This window comes from Neolamprologus brichardi, chromosome 20 (genome assembly GCF_056152115.1).
Source record: "Neolamprologus brichardi isolate AB-2024 chromosome 20, ASM5615211v1, whole genome shotgun sequence".
NCBI lineage: Eukaryota > Metazoa > Chordata > Actinopteri > Cichliformes > Cichlidae > Neolamprologus > Neolamprologus brichardi.
Genome location: NC_142123.1, coordinates 22,294,251 through 22,308,662, shown reverse-complemented (window position 1 = coordinate 22,308,662; position 14,412 = coordinate 22,294,251). Strand labels below are relative to the sequence as shown.

The window sequence follows — 14,412 nt, the reverse complement described above, 5'->3', positions numbered from 1 at the left end:
ACATTAACATACACTTGCAAGCTGAAAACATCTACTGTGCGGCTTTGCTGAAACACCTAAGGCCTCAAGCCTCGTGGCCAACACAATTCAAGCAAAATGCTTTGGAAACACAAACATGACATGAGTACAGTAGGAAAATGAACTGAGTAAAGCTGGGCTGTGTCACCCAGCCGCACATCCAACTGTTTGTGACGTAAGTGAGCCCAGCTGTGGAGTCTGGCACAGCGCGGAGTGTTTGGCTTGAGCCACGCTTTTTGTATCTTTCACAGTGATGTGAGACAGCTGCAAAAATGGTACTCTGGTGTGGTCAACACAAGTGGCTTTAATGGGCAGTAATAAGAAAAATGACAGCGAGTGTGTTTGAAAAATACATGTTTCCCCTTTCGCTGATTAGAAGCAAAGCTTGTGTGAATTTTAAGTGATGACAGGAACATAAAGACTAACAGAATAATTTATATAAAAAAGGAAAGGATTAAATTAAAAAAGATGGTAAACAAGCCATAAAATAAGCCAGTGATGAAGAAAATATGTAAAAAAAACAAACAAAACCTAAACAATAAAAAGTAATACTCACAAGGCACAGCATGACGATACAAGTTGGCTCGGATTGTCTTCTGCAGTTCGTGGTCAGGGGAAGACTTCTGAAACCTCAAGCTCAGGTAATGCTTCAGATCCTTGTTGAGCTTGTGACCTGGAAAACATGGCCAGACAAAAACAGCTCAAGTAAATAAACCTAAAAAAAAGGACATCTTTTCACTGCTGACATGCTTTCATTCACCCTCAAGTAATGTCATGAAAGGCCACGACATTTCCATTGTTCAAATAGTGACAGAGGACCAGACCTTTCTCAGACAGTGAATAAACAATAACTTGTTACACATACATCTGATTCATAGTGAAGAATACAGTAAACATGTGATAATATGACATATTATCACAAGAGAATTAGTGGTGCTTACTATGGGGCTAATGTAAAAAAAGAGTTGGGGGCTTATGAACAGTTTGACTACAGCAGGGAAACACACACATTATGTACTAGGATGGTCCGTTTATTTGGGAAAGGTAGAGACTGAGGGAGGTTTGGGTAATTGTTTATAAGGCTGTCTGATTGGCTGGAATTTTCATGCACACTCAACAACCATCCAATCAGGCGTGAGGATGCTGCTGGCTGAGTTTGAACAGAGCTCCGGCGCTCACAATGGGGCCAGATGGTCAGAGCTCGCTCTCACGCCAGGGTCTCATTTAGGACCATTTAATGATCTCCAAATATATCATCCATGTCTGGGAGAGCTGGCACGCAGTTCTTGGGGGAGGTGCCATGGCCTCCTGTTGGGATCAGTTCATAGTAGAGGAGTCTCTCCTTGATCTGTGCTTCCTGATGCCAGGGTCAGTCCTTACTGAGGATGTATTGTTTACTTTACAACTGATGGGACTTGGAGGGAATTTAACATTACAGTAACATAAAAAGGGCCAATTATTTGGCTCTTGTAATGTGAGAGAAAAGAGGAATGAATATGGTAGACCACAGCTACATTCTCTTGAAATGTGAAATAAAGGTTCTGTCAACTGGGATCCAGCTGATCCATGAAGTGACTAACTACTGCTGACCTAAGTGATCAGTGTCAGTAAGGTATCTCTAATCTATGAATAAGATCAGTATGATTGTTTCCTGAATTAGTACACCTCCAAGGAGCAGGTCATACAGCACATATTTTTAACCTTCGTTTGACAACGATTAAGCAAAATTTAAAAGATAAAAGTTTGTTCAAGTTAATAGAATGGTTAATGGTTTGAGTTCCAATAAGAACATGGTTTTCATAAAGGTAGAGAACAGTTAGATCTGGAAATGCCATAGCTGTAGGGTTTCAGTAAAGTACTTTTACTAAAACCCTTTAGTTTCAGTAAAGGCTTTTCAGGGTGGAGAAGTCTAAGCCAGGAAGGAGGCAGGAAGGTTTTTCAGTTTTGGAAAAAATTCTATTCAGAAGTAGGAAAAACATTACAAAAAAAGAGACAAAGCAGAATCATCAGAAGGAAAAACCCCCCCAAAACTACTGGTCATCTATCCTGAGGTTTCGTGTAACGTGACATCATCATCTGCCCCTCGTCACATCCACCCCACCACCCTCTACTTGGACACGACCATAAACACTTGAACACTGAAGTAAAACCAATAATGCAAGGCGCAGAGAATTAAGCTTCTTACACTAGAGTAACAAAAAACATCTAAATCAAACATGAAGAAAGAATGAGATTACAGTTGCAAAATAGTTTGTTTACACACAAATTTGAAGCTCTATGAAAACAATATTAAAATAGAAGTTGAGAATAAGTTTACAGCTAAGATTCAGAAACAGTCCTGGGCTAATAATACCACAGTGATTCTGCTCCTGGGTGTTTTCTGCCCTAAAACTGGAGACAGTGGCTAAGATTCTATGTTGTTGTATATTTCAGTTTCTGTACACACACATACACACACACACACACACACACACACACACACATAGCCCACCGTGTAATTCAGTGCAAGCAAAGCACAGTCAGGTAATTGTTACCTAGCAACCAGCCAGTGCTGACGACCATCATTACGGTCCCTGCTAGGCAAGCAGAAGTCAGATTGTAAGAGGAAAAACAGATACAACAGCATACTCTCTCAGACATGCAAGCACACACACACACACACACACACATGCACACATCTTTTTGAATCACTGCATCCTTTGCTGTTTTCATGTCTGTAGCGATTTGATTTATACAAACAATGCTTCATCTAAAATAAGATATGTTACACATACATTAGCGGGCGCCTTTACTGTCTTGTCAGTTTTGCTGGCTCAGATGCTTTCCCTGAGATAAGACCGCTGTCGGGAACAACCCCCCGCTCCCATGGGTGTTACAGTTAGCAGAGGGTGGGCCGCCTAGGTGTCATGCTCCATCAATGAGAAAGTCATCAAATATTCAATATTTATGAGGATTATAGGCATGTGGATCACAGATTACCACTGCACCACTGTGGCATGCGTATGTGTGTGTGTGTGTGTGTGTGCACTTTATATGCCGTTTATTTATATTCTACCTGGATTTTTAATTACAAATGCTGTTGTGCAAAGCAAATGAGCAAATGGTTTGGTGGTGAAGATGCAGCCTTCTGCAACTTAAACTGTAAAATTAAAAAATATTTCTATAAAGATGTTAAACAAATAAGCACTCCTCTCATGGAAAATTCATGGTTTGATTTGATACATATTAGCTGTGTCACAATTTCTGATATATTTTTATTACAGCAAGAAAAAGGGGCCTTGGATTTTTTTTTCAATTTCTTACCATGTTCAAGGACTTTAACTAAAACACATTTTTTTCTTGACCTATTTAAAGTGGTTTTCCAGCAGCATGTGACACAAACAAAGGCAAAGCTTTAAAATGCAACAAAAACAACCAGATGTGGTGTAAAAAGTGGAGATAATATCTCAGCGACGACGGCGCTGCAGTGTTCCACAGATCTTTTGAACAATGGACATGGTGAATTGTTCAATTCACCATGAGCTGAATGGAGATCCCTGTATTGTGTACGCTAAGAGCGATGTATTGTTACTGGGAATGTACTGGACATTCTCATACAGCTACTGCTAATCCACAACTAATCTCTCCTAAACACAGTCTTTATAATGCTGTTGTTCTTTTTTTGTTTTGCTTTTTAAAAAGGCACATACTACTGCACTGAACATATACATTTTTGATTTGATACCTTATAACATGGGAAAATGTTAATATGTAAATGTATTTAATGTGAAAAATACATTTATAGTGTAAAGTCTACAGAGTCATTGAATTCTGCACAGTAATCTGTCATATCCACTTGCACAAGTTCCACTTTGGTGTATTTTTGGCTGGTTGTGTACCTCTCAATGATTCATAGATAATACAGAGAGAGATCTTGCAGCAGATTGAACTTTCTGGAAGAAAATTATGTGATTAAAAACAATGTGCAGCTTCCTTGAATCTGTGTTTGGTTTCTTCTCCTCCTGTAGTAGTGCTGTTATTGACGTTTTGTCTGAGTGGTGACACCTATTGTTCAGGAGAATACTGCAGCAAGTACCCACACTGTCAGTACTGATGTAACTGGTACAGAGCTGGTTGTGTTGGTGTTTGTGCATAATGCGTCCAATGTGGTGGGTATGAATGGGCCATAAGGAATGGGTGTCTCTTAATCAGGTTAAGAAAAGAAGATATGTAAGCAAGTAAAAACTGCTCTGGTAAAAGAAGAAGTCTTAAAACAAGAACCAAGGGCTTATGGAAGTGGAAAGTCAGAAATCTCGAGTTGCAATTGGAATTTTCAAATGGAACCTCCCACTCAGAAAGTTGGAGAAACCCTTCCAACCCTGATTTGTCCACAGATCCAGGATGGCAGCAGTGCTAATAAACAGTAGCAAAACTGTGATGATTGTACTCTTTACTAGGCCTGGTGTGCATTTTTTAAATCTATAAATAAGCCACACACAGAGTAGTGACACAGGCTCCATCCATGAATGTGATGCAGTTGCTACAGGCAAAAAAAATAGAGGATCACAAGAAATAGTGCCTTCATCCTCTGGGAAAAATAAATGTTTGTACCAAAGGACATATTTACTTTGTAGTAGTTAATGACTGACTGACTAACATTGCTATCCTTACAGCAAAACTGCTTGGATAGTTAAGAATTTGAGGCGAGAAAATGAATTAGTTAAAAGACAATGGTTAAATTCTTTTCCTCAAAGATCATATTTACAATAGTCACAGTTTTATTGTGTAAAATATGAATATTTTCTGATCTTATCTTCTGTAATATAAAGTTATTATGGCATATTATCAAATTAATTACATATTATGATGCCTGTCTTACTTTAATAATGAATATCAGACCTTAGTTTTGGTAAACACGGGCAATATAGTAAGTATAAATGTCTTTCACGAACATATGCAGCCCAAAAAATGCCATACCATTTTGTCAGTGAAAATGACAGAGAGTCTGTGTCTAAATGATAAGATAGATCCTTTAAGAAGTTGAAGAAGATATTCTTGATTTTCATAACAATCAAATCACTCCATCAGGGAAAAATCTGAGACACCAGAGACATTAGCGCTTTGAGTGATGGTTCTTGGGAGTTAGGATGTTTGTGAAGCTGGCTGGTAAAAGACTGTGTGTGACAGAGATTGGTGCTTTTCAAGTCTGATGAGGCAGAAAAGAGATGTGTGAATATGTAAGGGCCCCTGTCCTTTTACAGATTGACAGAGAGCGCCGGAGAGAGATGGATTTAACCCAAATAAGAGTGGATTATACACATCCTCCATGCCTCCAGTCAGCATTACATAACCTTAAATCTAGTTATGCATCCCCGTCTCATTTTGGAAATGGAGGTGGAGGCTGGGGGTTGGGGGGCGCAGCATGTGCACTTAAACATCTAAAGAGATAGAGATTTACACATTCTCACATTTATTGACGTGACTGTGAAAGCAGAGATAAATACACGCAAAATGCATCCACGTCGTGATCATGTGATGTTAATTGGAGAGGCTATCATAAGAGCTTGTCTTTAGAAGAGACATTTGAAGAGGATAAAAAGAAAATCTCATGCATTAAAACATGCTGGCCAGATGACAAGAGCACACAAACATATGGCCGTGGCTGGCTAAAACATCAGCAGAAGACTGTGCAAAGCAGCTGCAGTCTATAGTACCACAGAGCAGCTGTCGTCACTACGAGTCACTGCTACTGCCTGTCAATCAAGCCTGTGGAAATAAACATGCCATTCAAACCACAGGTTTAGGCATCCAAACACCAGCGGTGTTGTGGAGGTGTTTGTGATTGTTTTTAATGTAAAAGTAGTCAGCAGCTTTTGCCATCAGTTTTTAGGAAATATCCACCATATCAGTGTGTTTGCTGTGCGCCTGTGAAGCTCTGCTCAGCTGCTGATTGGGATTCATCTCCCATCCAAAAGCTCAACACTGCCCTCTGTGTCTCCAATCCTCATAGCCTGCAAGCCTGATTCCAGCAGATCCGTTACCATGGCAACACAGAGCCAACCGGCACATGACATGAGCCATGTGTGGTCATTAGAGGATGCTGCCCTCCAGTGGTGGATCTTAATTATGTGAGTTCTAATAAGAAAACAGAAACAAACAGAAACAAAAAGATGTGGAGATTTTAGACCAGAGTGCTTTCACTTCATTTGTAACTTTGTAATTTTGCTTTACCACATTTCATAGGAAAATGTAATTTAAAAAAATCCTTTAAAAATACTATACTGCTACTGCTGCTTTTACTTAGTGACCTTAGTTTTGCTTCCACCTCTGCCACCAAGGTGTTTGTAGTAGTCAAAAAGAGTTGGACAGCACATAAAAACTGTCTGCAACCAAGGTCTGATAAATCATGTGTAACGAAAAAAAAAAAAATCAACACAACTGTTTAATCCCAAGATAAAGACCACACAAGCAGGCGTAGTTTCATGCTGGCCATAGCAGAAAGAATCCCTAAATTACAGCTGCTCTCTGGGAGAATGCTGCACAGTTTATACTCTGCAAGTGGTAATTACCATAAGAAAAGTGTGTATTGTATGATGAGATGGTAATAATGGAAACTTTAAACACTTGTTTTCCACTTTATTTACATTAAAGTAGACTCAAAACAAACATAAACATCCCCAAAGATAACTCTGTAACACCAGCAAGCCTCTGGAGAAACCTCCCTTCTCCAGAGGAAGTTGCAGCTGGCACCGATTAGATGTTAAACGGTAGGCAAGTTGCCCTTATGTGTAGAGCAGGACAGTCAATCATGCAGACGGACACACACACACACACACACACACACACACACACACACACACACACTTCTGCCTATTATAAAACGGCACCTGTGGTGATGACAGAAGGATTATTGCTTAAGAAAAGGTTTACTTCCAAGCAGAGGGTGTTAGGCAAAGGTGACCGTGTCAAGATATTTGGGTATAGAAATTTCAGGTGCCACCAGTCATTCTTTCAAATTACCTAATATGTTGTCTTTTAAAGAAAGTTTTAATTCCTGTTAATTTTCTTGCTGATAGTTGAATGGCTTTGTTGGCTGGCTGAGCTGCTGAGCATAGTGATTGGAAACAGAGGGAGGCTGGTATGAAACGCAGAGAGCTGCAGAACTGCTAGTGCAAACTTCTGTTGTGTTCAGTCAAAGCCAGCCTAACTGTTTCTAGTCCTAATGGTGCGCTAATGGCCTGCTGCTGCAGGTTAGCAGTGACAGCACAGAGTAGTACTAACCTTCTCATCTCAGCTATAGTACTAACCAACTGTTTAAACAGTACCTTACAGAAGCTAGCAGAAAGTTCATCTAGAGCTGTTCCCCATCATAACACCGTCTACATCAGGATAAGATGAACAAAGAGAAACGTCCTGCAAAACTGCGAAGGCCTCAATAGCTTTTTCGATCACAGCTTAACTGAGAAGGCTCCACTCTGGCTGCGTCCTTCTATCTGTGGCACAAAGTCACACATGGACCGAAATGCTTTCTGTGAATGTTTCAAGCCATCTTAGGTTAATAACCCTGAGCTTAAACAAAGAAATGGTATTTCCTCCAGGTGACAAATAATATTGTATTTCCTCTGCTGATACCAAATAATAGCCACAGAGAAGGAACTGGAAATGTTGGTTCTTAAACAGTAAATTCCATTGTTTCAGCAGCTTCCTGTGGGTCTCAGCACATCCCGTCAGTCAACATTAGACTCTCCAGTTACAGATGAGAGCATTTAACTCTACATTATCCAGTAATACAAGGAGGGGCTGTCTGAGAGAGGTTAACATCGGGTGGGATGCAAGAGACAAAACTAATCAAATACTCCTGCTCTCAGTGATGTGCTTCACTTGACTCTCTCGGTGTGATGAAGTAGCTGCAATCTCCAGCTATTACACATCCATTACCCTGCCCAGTTAATGACAGCTGATACAGAAGACTTGATAGTAGTGATATTAAACATGGATCTCACATTTTTGTTCTCATGGGAACTGAATGCATACACACGATTTCTGTCGCTCCCTTATAGCCATACAGAGACAGAAAGGAAGTGCTTTTAGGGTCATCTGCACATGTTCACCACTAGCAGCCCTGCAATCAGAGTGCCAGGGATGGAGAGGAAAAAACAACAATCACAGATAGGTCTGCCATACAGCTATGGACTGGTCCTCTGCCATCTCCTCCTATAATTACCTCCATAACCAGCCACACCCAGAACTCCTTTTATGTTACTCCCACTGTAACATCCCGCTTTCAGTGGGATCATGGAGAACCCGAGTGTCAGCATCATATTCAGCAAATGTTATTTTCTGTGGAAATAACACCTTCTGGGCAGTGACACAATGTTAAAGTGAGAAAACTCAGTCTGTCTTCCCTATATCTGTTTTCCTATATATTTTTTTGTTGGCCAATTAAAAAGCAAGAGTCACGACTGCACAAAAGTTAAAAGTCACACTGACTTTGCTAACAACAATAAGCAAAAACTGTGTTTGTGTTTTGCTGCATATTTTTTGAATAACACATTTCGTAAATGCAAAAAAAAAAAGGGGGGGGGGGGGGGACAGAGCGGCTTGAATGGCAATGAAATCATTGTATCGATTAATCTGACAATTATTTTGTCAAACATGAAAAATGACAAACATTAAAAAATGTCAAGCTTCTCAGAGGGTACTTGGTGCCTCCACAGTGTAGCATTTACACATTGTTCAGTTCTGGGAGGAGACACCCAGCATCAAGGAGGGCACCCAGCATGAAAATATGCCATAACATGTGGCAGCTCCTCGTGAATAAAGAAGCAGCCGAAAGTATTTATGACTTCTTTTCCTTACTCTGCAAAATTAAAAAAAACAACAACAAAAAAACCCCTTCTTATTCAAAGAACAATCAATCAGGACGGACCAAAGAAACACTGTCGCATAACTTGGTCACCTTACTTTGGTGTGGTATGGCAGGTCGTCACAGTTTAGTCAGCCACTCTTTACATGACTCATTTTCACAACTTGATGCCTACTGTATGCTGTCCTTCTCTGTAGTTTCTAAATGCTAGATTGTAGCATTTCAGGAAGCCAGTCAGACCCATCTGGGCTAAATGTTTGACACTTCTCCTCTATGCAGTATTTTTTTGTATTTGTATTATATGAAAAAATCATTTTTTAAAAGTTAGCAGCACATAGTTGATAATAAGCTTTGTTTTTTGTCAAGGTAGTTTAATATGCAGAACCCAGTCCTGACCCAGTTGTCCTGCGTGTGCTGCTGAGTCAGAGTCAGCAGAGCATGATAGGAGAATGGGTTTGAAGGAAGAGTCACAATCAAAGACACGCAAAAACACACAAGCGCACACAGCAAAGCGAGCAGAGGCGGTATGTTCCACTCCAGTGCGCTGCATCTGTTCATTGCTAAATATAACCAGAGGAACCCAGGCCTACTCTTCCCTTTGCTCTGTGTTACTAGCTGAGCAGGACAAAGGATGAAGAAAGAATGAAAAAAAAAAATGCACAAGGAGGCAAATCAAAGGTTTATTCAACTATGAAAACTAAAAGCAAGACTAGAAACCTGAGGTTTGAGACAAGGGTCAATCTTAAATGATGTGGGCACGATCCAAGATAAACAGCCAAAAATATTTTAACACAGACTAAACACGGACAGATTTTCCTGTCAAATACTGGAACACCAAACTCAACACACTCCAGATGGCAGGATCTCTATTCTTATCCCTTGAGTTCATTTGTAATGTGAAGGAAAAACATTTCTTTGTGCCACGTTTCTAAAAAAAAAAAAAATGCACACAAAGCAACTATTTTAATACACCATTGTATCTGTTTTCCTCCCATGGGCAACATATGTTAAAAAAAAAGATGCTTTGGGCCAGTTGAATCCTCCCTGATGCTGATAGAGAGCATCAGGCTACAGTTGTCGGTATGCAAGCGTGCCATCAGTTCTAACTGGCTGCTTCTGTTAAATGTCATTGCCTGCCTGGTCATGACACACACAAAGGGCCCCTCTGTCATTAATGTCCCCTCTTTCACAGGAGCCAATGACCATGGGCAATGAGACAGGGAAGAGATACGTGTCCCACCTCCTCTTTTAATTCCCCCGCCTGTCAACTGCTGCAGCAGTCTGGAGAGGGATGAACATTTCATCACCAGCCAGCTAATATGATGAAACACAATAAAACACAAGACAAGAAATTACCACATTAGGCTTGAATTATGGTTTATATGTATTTAGATGAAGGAGTGGAAAATGGGAAGCTTCTCCGCCCAGTGTAATAACCACTAATTTGTACCTTGAGGGCTGTAATTGAAGGGACTGCTTGTGCTGTTGATCCAGCACACAAACAAACCAGTGAAGTTCGCTCGAAGGGGAGAAGAGGAGACGGGACATCCAAAAAACTCTCTGCTATGTTAAACTATGTAATAATGAATTTACCATATATGAAGCCCTACTTTTACAAAGATAGCCTTCCTAACTTAGGCTCTGTATAGCTGAAAAACATGAGGACCCACAGGGAGATGCATTAAATTATAACCGTCATGTGAATTTCCTCACTTTGTAATGCAATGGCTACCAGGATTTTGTGCTGAGAGGTGGCAGTATCTCAGAAATGCCAGCTGTGCAAGTTTGTCAGAGGATTTAGCTAATATAGCTAGCTATAATATTAGCTATAGCTAATATACTGCAAAAACAGTACTCCCAACCAGAAAGTGAGCAGGAATTACAGGATATAAAGTGGGTTCAATAAACCTTCTTGCAGACCGATGAGGGACAAAAAAAAAAAAGCAAGAATGTTTCACTTACAGATGAACACACAAGCACAGATAACACACATCAGACTGATACCTGGGGATCAGCAGCTGAGATAAGATTAAAGCCTTAGACAGATCTAAAGTCCTTAGATCTGAGCAGCCAGTGTGGTTATTATGATGCTGAAAACCTTCACAGGTGCATTTCAGTCCTGGCTATTCAAAGAGAATCATCCTCAACACACAACACAATCTCTCTTTCCTTAAAAAGATGACACAAGAAAACAACGGGAAGACAGACGGGATAGCATGAAAACATTATGTTTAGAGAAAAGAACTCGAAGAGACAATCAGTCAATCAAACGGTGCAGCAGAGCGTAAACAGAAAAAAAAATATCAGATGATCTGTTGTAGGATGCTGCTTCCCAAACTCATGCACCGCTTCTGGCTTTTGGTGATGCAACGTGATTTATTGGTTGGTTAAATCTAAGCATCCCCATGGGTGACAATTTAACAGATGGTCCAGAGAACAGAAGAGCTTGTCCCGTTTTGTAAGCGCAGTGTAGAAAACATGCAAAAATGGACAGACTTCAACCCAAAAAGATAAAAAAGACTCTTACAAACAAGAGACAAAATAATGAAGACAAAAAGATTGGAAGATTTACCACACGATGCACACTGTGCCATCAAAAAAGACATTTTAAGCAACACAAGAACCTACGTCAAGTAAGGTTTTCTCCTTCTGCTCAGCACATAAACCATCGGTGCTGAACTGCTTCAGACTAAAAGTGAATATATGTCTGTGTATAATGGTAGACTGCAGTCCTTCATACATCACTGACCATCAAACCATTAATTCCCCGACCTTCAGACTATAAGAAATCACAGATTCTCATTCACAGCTGGACAGCACAAAAAAGGCTGGATCAGAGGCCCTTTAAAGAAATGGAGAGGCAGCGTTTGCAGGGGTCATTATGCTGCTGTACCAAGCGAGTGGCGATGTGGACCCGTGAGCCCAAAGATGGGAAGTCTTCTGCAATGGAAATTCTTTTTATAACTTAATATTTCAGCTATTTTTAAAGCTATTTGTTGCTTTTTTCAGTCATATAGTCACAACAAAATGTGAAAGCGATTAAAGTTGACTTAAAAGTAAGAAAGGGGGGTCAAAATGTCTATTAAAAAAACACAATAAAATCACAAAGTTTTTCATTTAGAAATTTAACCACATATTACATCAGTTTGTTGAGATCACTACAATGAGATTAAGCACTGCTTCCCAATCACTTCTGCTTCTGTTAAGTTTAACTGCGAATGCTTTAAGTGCTTTAATACGACACAGTGTTTGATGTGATATAATGTGTCAAGTACTTGTGCTATTGAGCTCTCTTTTAATGAGGCTGCTGGTAACGGGCGACTGCATATCAACACTTATAATATCAACCAAAAGTAGGAGCAGTATTCATGAAGGAATCTGTTTTTTTTAAAATAGGTTTTCAGATGTTTTCAGATTATAGTGAAGAACATTCTTGGATGTCTTTTGTCATTCCTTCCATTGTGGTTGTATTGTAGTCAAGGCTATTGTCACATGAATGTTTAAACCTAATTTGTAATCCCTTTCTTCCCACATACTTTACGTTAATATGACAAGAAGGGCCATGACAATAAGACTGGACCATTTCCAGTGCTTACTCAGGCATATTCAAGTCAGCGGTGTGTTCAAGATATAATACAAGGAAGGATGTGTTTTAATTGTCGCCAAACATAGTTAAGACCTTGTGGCTTTTTAACAGCTTTTCCTGTTCAAAACATGCACGACAAGCTACATATGGATAATGAAGCTGTCATTTTGTGTCGCGTGTGATTGCACTGTGCGGTTATTGCTGACCAGTTTGTTCAGCGTTTCATTTTGAGTGATGCTTTCATCATTTGCAATGTTTCCAGTTGCATCTTTGATTGTGCAACTCTTTCCTCTTTTCCATGCTTCTCCAAAGACTTTGAGGTTTCTTTTTATAGACAAAAGTTACAACTATTAACTTTGCTAATGTAGCTTATGAAACTATGTTCCCAATTAAATCAAAAGATGAAAAAGCCTTAAAAGGGAATTAAAGAAAGAACCCTCAGAGTTGACAACTTATCTGGTGGAAATCCTCTATGTAAATTGTTACATTTTATATATGTATTCTTATTTCACCATGACAGCTGTGCAAACTTCATCTGCTGCAAAGTCACGCTAGAGACATAGTCTTTGAGTTTGTCAAATTAAAATAAGAAATGTATATATTAACGTGTCAGACCTCTTCAACTTACCTAAGAAAGTCTGTTTGTGTTCAGTTTGATAGCAAAGTTTTTTTCGTTTGAATGTCAGGCGACAGCTTTATCTGACAAAGTCCAGGTTTCATTTTTGTCATAACTGCAGACAGAGAAGGAGCTTTAATCACTGAAATCATAACTGTGACACAGCCAAGTGCTTCTATTTTTATCGTAGGAATTAAATAAACTCTTCAGTTCAGCTTTGCTATTCTCCACTAAAACTGTTACATGGCATTAAAACAATTGTTAAAGGTAGGGCAAAGCTCGATTTAAACAAAAGTAACTTAAAAATCCATTTTAAATCCACCTGTACGACAAACACTTGATCATTTTTTTAAAAAGGGTTGCAAAAAAACATATGTAATAGCAGAAATAGAAAGGTTAAAACCCTGCATTCATTTAGTCATGCATGCAAACTTTATGATTTAATAATCAGCACAGAAAATCCTTTGCTTACACATTACACTACTGAGAGCCACAGTATTATACACTTATTAAACCATACATCTACAGGCCAGTGACACTCTTTCAATGATGAGGATGTACACATCCTGGACAGAGAGCAACCAGTGTGAGCAGCGAGTCAGGGAGGCCATTTACGTGAAAAGGGAAAGACCATGTCTGAATCGTGGAGGGGGCTTAAGGGTACATCTTTTGCCATCTTACAATGCTACGATTGCAGCCATTCCCCAAGTCTCTGTGAATGGTACTCGTGTCCACTGATCAGTAGTCTTTGATCAATGGTCATGAGAATTTCCATGTTAATGATCAAGGAACTGACCTCCCAGCCCATTGTTCATTCAGTGGTGCTAGTTTCATTTATTGTGCAAATGTAATGTTTATAAGATTGGGGAAACCTGCAGTCAGCTGAGACTGAAGAAGTCACTTGGATGAGTGACGAAATGTTTCACCCACTGAAAACTAGAATTGCTAACTTCAGGACAGAAGAACTAAATGTTCAGTGTATCAAATGTACAATTGGAGGACAGAAATAGATCTTTCTAATCTAGAAAGCTACATGGATTATGCTTTAATTAGTCCTATCCTCTATGCAACCAGCTCAGAACAAAGTATTTCTACTCTCTGTATGCCCAGCTCCCCCATGGGCACACCTCACCCCTGAGCACAGCCAGATGCTGCCAAATTGTGATGAACAGCTGCAGCCCAAGGTCAGTCCCTCCCTTGTACAGGCAGAAGCATGCAAACAGTCCCAGAAGGTGTCATGGATCTGTTTTATCTTAAAAGAACAGCAGGAACAGATATTTAGCTTTTATCATCGTATAATGTCTTCTGCCGAGAGTTTTAAAAATATCCCCCCTCCGTGTCTGCTCC

General features: G+C 39.7%; 1 protein-coding gene across 8 annotated transcripts in view; it reads right to left on the bottom strand.

The window, feature by feature from the left end:
• The window catches only part of LOC102787374 (membrane-associated guanylate kinase, WW and PDZ domain-containing protein 1-like), an 89,090-nt gene that overhangs the window by 61,798 nt on the left and 12,880 nt on the right, over window positions 1–14,412 (bottom strand). For all 8 annotated transcript variants that reach the window (XM_087833738.1, XM_087833730.1, XM_087833732.1 and 5 more), the window contains exon 2: window positions 575–691. In XM_087833738.1, the coding sequence (XP_087689864.1) occupies window positions 575–691 (117 nt within the window). The remainder of the gene's footprint in view (window positions 1–574; window positions 692–14,412) is intronic.